Raw genomic sequence first — 6,937 nt, 5'->3', positions numbered from 1 at the left:
TGCCCATGTTCAGAGACACCTAAAACTTCTTTCTACCCCCCCGCCCCCACCCCCCGCCTTCCTCCCTTACGGTAGTCTACCCCCTCCCCCCCGCTAACCATTAAAAACCCAGACCACTGAGTAAAGCCTATAAAAGTGTTTCCCGATAAATTCTCAGGCTTCCCCTGCCCTTCCTTTCGTGGGAACGGGGTTATCATAGAAACCAGGCTGACAAGATCGGGCTGTCTAACCTCCGCCCTCCCCTCTTTCTAATTCTCTAATTCCTTCGAAAGGCTGACAGAATTTGGTCCAACGACTTACTTTCTACTTCCTTGCGTGACGTTGGCGGAACTCCGAGATCCTGCTGGCACAGTCTTGGAACTTTCCTCTCTTTTCTTCCCCTCTTAGTTTCGAAATTCGGGTTTCGTTTTGGGGGCTGGGTTGGGACGGTCGGTTGGAGATTGCTCTGTTCTTTTTCATTAGGTTAAGATGTCTGTCAGGATAGAGCTTGATAATCGGGGGAGTTTGTTTACTTGCTTGGACTATGTTACTGGGAAGGTATGGCCATCGTCTTTCTTTCCCCTGTTTTAACTACCCGTTTCATGGACGAGCGGAGCTGATGGTGGCGACGCTGAAAGGTGGTAATGAACATTGCCAATGATGAGACCATTTCTGCAATCACTGTCAAGATGGAGGGAATATCTAGAACCCGCTTAACCCCCCCTAGGAATGACGAAGGCCGAGACTCGAAGCATGCGGAAATCGAAAATCACAGGGTGTGGTCATTCAATATCCCTCCCCCTCCTCCTCCTCCTCGCTCTTCTCCTGCTCGTTCTCCCCTGCTCGTGAGCGACGCTAATTGAGCTATGTCATGACGTCTAAACAGCTCTTGTACCTCGTCCAAACAGTCTTCCCATCGCCTGAGATCAGAGAGAATACCTCCGCCACAAACTCGGGGTACACGCTCAAGCCCGGGCAGTACGAATATCCATTCAAGCTTCGCATACCGGTTAATAGTCAGTGCACGGAGGGACAGGGTGTTGGCGGGAATATTTTGCAACGGTTGAGTTTTGACAAGGGGACTGCGGATATTGCGAGGGATGCTAGAAGACATCATCCTGGGACTTTACCTCCGAGTTTGAGTGGAATTCCGGGTGACGAGGCTTTGATTAGGTATTTTTTGAAGGTTACTGTTATTAGGTAGGTATGGTGGACCGATTTGTGGTATGTGGGTTTGCTGCGAGGAATGGAGAGCTGATGAAAAGATGACATAGGCCGGAATTCTATAAGTTTAATCTACGTGCGGTGAGTTTATATTGGCTGCTTTCATTAGATGGAGAAATTGGGGTGCTGATAGGCCCAGATTGACCCATTTGTCTTTCTACCGATTGAACCTCCACGATCCCCGCCGACTACAAACGAGACCTATGCGAGGCGCCAACACCAATTCATTTACAATGTCTCTCCAGTTTCCAAGAAGCGCGGTCTTTTTAGTCCTTTCCGTCAACAGGCGCCGGCAATCAATACTTTATCCCGGGCGGTCCATTTCTCGATCGAAGCCAGGCTTCCATCACCTGCGATAATAGTCCCCAATATCCAATTACCGTTGAGAGTGATACTGGTTAAGATAGAGCCGTACACAACACCGGTGTTTATTCGGAGTTTGCAGATACACTTATTCGCTTTCACGGGGATTACAGCACATGGTCTTGGGAAAACGGACAAACAGATAATCACTTGCCTAAGTCTTATGGGCTTGCAAAGCCCCATCGGAGATGATTACCAGGCCATCGGGAAGGAGGTTGAGGCGGACCAGGCACTTTGGGCGAATGCTGCACTGCCCGATAGCGTTCCTCCAAGCTTCAGAACCTGTAATATCAGGCGGACTTACGAGTTGGAGATTATCCTTGGGTTATCGCATGGGCGTTCCGGGCCGACAGAAGTACCCCCCCTCAGCAAACTCCCCATCCGGTGGGCGCTAATGAGAAATAGATGGTACCCCTAACCCTCCCAATAAAAGTCTACTCAGGCATCAAACCACCCCCAGGGCTCCTCGAAACAGCCCGCCATCCAAAAACCCCGCAGTTCCCCCCTTTACCCACAAAGGAGCCTGTCCCACCATTGCCCCCCAGAACGCCAACAACCCAGTCTCTTAAGGTCCCAACAGCAGCCTTCGGCGGCTACAATTCTACGAAAAACTCGCCGGTATCATCACCTGTTTCCCCTTCGTTTCCTGCGCGACCGCATTCTAGCTCTTGTGGGGGCGGTGGTTGGGGAGGGGGAAACGGGGGAGGGGGCGCATGGCCGGGTCCAAGGCCTAGCAGTGTATCCAGTGTATTTCCAGAGGATGATATCCCACCGCCGACGTATGAAGATACGATTGCGGAGGATATTGGTCCCGTGGATGGACCGAGAAGGAGATATGAGCAGGAGGGAGCGTATTACGGTGCGTTGCCGGATGATGTGCATGCCTGAGTTCGGGGTGGAGTTGCAGGGGGGGGGGGCTGGTGGAGAGTATTACGGGATGAGTGGGAGGGAGGGGATTAATGCGGTTATTAGATGAGGTACTAGGTAATGATTTATTTTGTCTTGTGAATTTTGATGATTTATTGGACGGGAGTGGGAAGCGGGCAATCGTGGATGCGGGATCTTGAGACGGCTATCGGGAGCAACGATAATGTCTTCTATTCGGGTTTACTCTCGAACGCTCTAGGGTAGGCTTCTTCGGAGCTTTGAATCTGGTTATGATAGCTCCTTGTCCTTGCATTCCCGCTTTGTTTGAAACGGGTGCCATCATAACTACCCCTATATTCCTTCCTTCGGCTGTTTATTTCTCGTGTGAAGACTAGCGCAGTCTTGAGCCATATGAGAGAATAGCACATATATTTTTAATGCACCGTTATGCATCATCCGAGTTAATCTTTTCATTCCCCACCGTCTGGATCGGGAACATTGCACTCTATTGTCGATACATTATGGATTCCGGTACAGTACATACCCCCAGATTGACTGGAACGTCATGAATGCGCTATAAGATGCTTGGTTCATCAGTCATCCCCCTCCCTTCTCTCCACCAAACACCGAAGTTAAAACAAAAGTCGTATGAAAGTGCCTCAGTACCCCTTCCTTCATCCTCCAAGGATTCATCAACTCCCTTGCCAGAAAGGAGATCACCGTCGTAGGTCATCACTCGCGAGGTCGGAGGGTCGGAAGGTCGGGGTGCTGAGGATAATATGGGACTGGAAACTGAACTAGGGGATGGTTAGTGGTGGGTATTGTGATGCCATACTTGGGGTTTTTTGTTTTTATTTTGTTGTCTGGTTCGTAGGACTGGAATTTGGTGGTTTACTTAACTATCATACCTATATAGTAAGGTTTTACTTGGGACCTTTGGGGTTGGGAATTTTTTTTTTTTTCCTTTGCAAGGAATTGGAGAATGGTAGTGCTTTTGCTTGTTCAAGTGTTCTCCATGTAGTATAGCATCATATCATAGTATGGTGTAAGTAAGACTGGGTTTGCTTAGGATGCATCCAGTCACTGTGAGTCCTTGGAACAACCTTTACGATGGCAAATTAATATGTTGCAACAGGAGACAGCAATATAGTGACACGTTGAAGGCTTTGGCGAAAAGCAAAGCAAAGCCAACGTGGCTCATATCGTTATTGGTTCGTGGCAAAATTCCTATAAATTATAGGTTTAATGTTGGCGTCATATAGAGTACACGCATGCTAATTTGGAGAGTATCATACATTTTGGGAAACTTACTATCATAGCTGGTATCATGTTGACATAGGATACACTCAGAGATAACTTGAGTGTCTTGAATTTAAGTGAATATGATATACTTCAAACTTGGTGCTCATGTATACTACCGTATCTTCCTCCCTGTTTGTATTCCTGTTCTTCTCTTAGCTCTAATGATTACACCAGCATAAATTTATGATAAAATTATGCTCATGACTCGATACCCTTCCTTTCTTAGCAGTGATTCTTCGTTTTGATAACTTTAAAATTTTACTGCTATTCGTACCTAGCTGTTAGGAACGCTCGTTAACCTACTCGGGTGGGAATCGGGTTATGTGTGCGCATCAACAGCAAAATCTAACGCCAGTTGCACCGTAACCTGTTTTGCACGCAAGTACGAGTATATCGCAGCGAGCAGCGGTCAATTGGTGTTTATGATATCCTCTTGGCGCGGGTCTTGACAGAGTTTCTTGGTCAATCTTTAATTGGGATGTGACCTCAGGGACGCTGCCAGGAACCCTGGTACTCGGGGTCATCTGCTGTATGATAGAAATCTTGGTGAACGAGGGAAAACCAAGGGGGGTCCAACCGGAAGTGTGTGTTTTCGGGCCGTTGGCATAGTTGATATCCGCTACCCGGGACTGCACTACATGAGGACCCCTTGGGGCATCTGTTTAGTGCTAATAATGCGAATCACCATCAATCAAATGTATCGTACCAGTAGGAGATATTTTGCATTTTCACTGCTGGGAGGGGAGGGCTTGCTGGAAAAGGTTTTTTTTTTTTTTTGAAAAATTCGGGGTGTCGTAATATTACGATCTGGGGAAAAGCCTGGGCATTGATAAAAGGTGGTTGGGAAACCGGTGTCAGGTGATTGAAGGTCATAGGTGGATAATCGCTGGTCTGTGCTCATGAGTGATCACTTGTGCAAATCACAAAAAGCTCACGGTCTAATACAATATCAAGTGAACCAGAGAGTTTTCCGTGACAGGTGTCTCCGCTGTTGGGGGAAAGCTGTTTTTTTTTTGTTTTGAGCTTTAGATATGCCCGTTTATAACACTATCTCCTTGGTTCTAGTATCATAATAAGCAATAGTCTCTACCCACTCCAACCCCTCTAATCCCCAAGGCTCCCTCACAACGCAAACAAAGCCAGAAACACAGCCCCAAGAGCAAACCCACTCGGACTAATCCCATCCCCCGAATTCCGAGTCCCAGTGGTAGTGGTAGCCTTGGCCACAGTGATAGTGGCGGTAGCGGAAAGGGCGGTGGTGGAAGGAGCAATAGTGGTATTTCCAGATCCTCTAACGCCGTTCACCGGCGTCCCGGTAGGAACGTCGGGGCCACAAATACCCTCTGCAAAAGTGGTTGCTTCTGTATTTTTCCACCTCGTCAGCATCCTGCCTCGTGTAGAAAGTCGAGAAGGGGAAAGAGGGGGAGGAACAACTTTCCAACTCTTCACCGGTGCAACTCTTCCCAATACAGACACCGATGGTATCGGTGAATTTTTGATCGCGGCACATACATGGGTAGTCGTCGGACCGGCAGCCAGTCATCCCGGCGAAGGCAGTTACTGCACAGGCTGCCTAGTTTGGGCAGAGTGTTAGTGATGTATGGGAGTTTCGTAAAGGGGGGGGGGGGCGTACAGCGCAACGAGGGAGTCCTGAAAGATCGGGTCCCGTTGGAACAGCGCTAGTGTTTTGGTGGGAAGACACGAGCGTAATGAGCAAGGTGATGTTGAGGATAGGAATAAAGAAATGCATTTCGGGCACTACAAATTTCGAGACAAGACTGGTTCTTGATGATGATATGGTGGAATGTGGTGTTCTTTTGTAAGTGAAAAGGAAGAGAGGAGGATGCTTAGAGCATTAGGCTATATTGAATGAGTGAAGAATTAGGGATTTATAGGATAAAACTTTTATCCCATAGTATTTTTCGCTGGAGGGAAGAGGGCTGAAACTGCGAGGAACTTAAAAAAAATGCTATGGTAGAGGGAGGTCTTTGCCCTCTGGTGTACGAGGGCTGATTTCTATAGAATGGAGTTAATTAGCGGACTCCTATCTAAGTGCTATGGGTACAGTGGCTGTTTTACGTCGCGGAGTCGCCTGAGATCCTCGGGGTAGAAACACAGCGTTCACTATTGCTTGTATATCTAGATCTGCAGGCCAATGGTTGTAGCTTGGAGATATGAAAGAAAAGTGCTCGATAGCAAACTGATACCAATTGAGGAGGAAGATGTTCTTACTTAATCGTCTCCTCACTAGTTAGGCACCCCGAAATTGTTATAACGCATCAAAATCGTAGATAGTCACCTCAGATACAGCATCACTTGACTCGGGTGCTCACAGGTGATTACTACAACGACTCTCTAGTTCTACTTCTCCCCAAATATACTCTCCTTCAATAATCACAGTGTTAGTAAATCATTGATCTCGAAGTCGCCCAGTAGGGATTGATCATTGACCATCCTGAACTAACGGGCAATTCCGCAACGCCTCGCACCCTAGAAATCGCTCCGGGGTCACTCGAATATTGTTAGTTTTTCCGTAAATAGTGAGCATCTGTTTACAAATCCTGGTATCCCTATGAGAATACTCTTCCAGGCTGGTGTATGGGGCGGCAATTAGAAGAGTGCAAAACCCACTGCTATCTTCTGAACTCGAAAGAGGTTGAAATTTTCGTGTCGTCGCTGTCAGCTTCTGTTATATATTTCTAAGGAGAGGTTGACCCCCTGGCTGCCTCAGTGCAGTGCAAGCATTCCTTAGTGATTACCCGGGAATGCTCATCTGCCATAGGATTAGTCCTTAAGAGAAATAGTGGATGCCTTAAGAAGTTTAGCGGTGGGTCGAGTTTCTCTAGAACTTACAGTGGGGTATTACAGTTCTGAAGTCATTATTACACACCTGTGGAGTTTTGGCTAACACGCTGGACCGGTAGTGGGTCAAAGGGGGGGGCTGTATCAGTTAAAATGCACAGGGGCGGTAGAAATCCGAAAATCTCAATAGACGCCGAACACTCGGAGGACGAAACACAATAGAGTAGGAGGTATTCCTCGTAGCACATATGTTAAGACTACCCTTATTTGATTCTGTCGAAATTTCTGCAGTGGGGGGTTTGGGAATGGGGGGGTTCACATACAAAGTGATTCACTTCTGCGTCCGACCTTACCCGCCTTTCGCAGCGATGACGTTACCGTCTGTTTCCCAGAATGCGTA

General features: G+C 47.7%; 1 protein-coding gene; it reads left to right on the top strand.

Moving 5' to 3' along the window:
• Nucleotides 1–468: 468 nt before the first annotated feature.
• GSTUM_00001648001 (uncharacterized protein) lies at nucleotides 469–3,439 on the top strand (the record flags this gene model as incomplete). XM_002835820.2 has 6 exons in its annotated part: nucleotides 469–537; nucleotides 618–755; nucleotides 866–1,179; nucleotides 1,254–1,284; nucleotides 1,343–1,921; nucleotides 1,972–3,439. 6 exons carry the CDS (start codon nucleotides 469–471, stop codon nucleotides 2,452–2,454), a joined length of 1,614 nt encoding a protein of 537 aa, XP_002835866.1. The 3' UTR covers nucleotides 2,455–3,439.
• Nucleotides 3,440–6,937: the final 3,498 nt, after the last annotated feature.

This window comes from Tuber melanosporum, assembly GCF_000151645.1.
Source record: "Tuber melanosporum whole genome shotgun sequence assembly, scaffold_119, strain Mel28".
Classification (NCBI taxonomy): domain Eukaryota; kingdom Fungi; phylum Ascomycota; class Pezizomycetes; order Pezizales; family Tuberaceae; genus Tuber; species Tuber melanosporum.
Note: the sequence above shows the minus strand (reverse complement) of the source record. Positions and strands in the feature narration are given on the sequence as shown.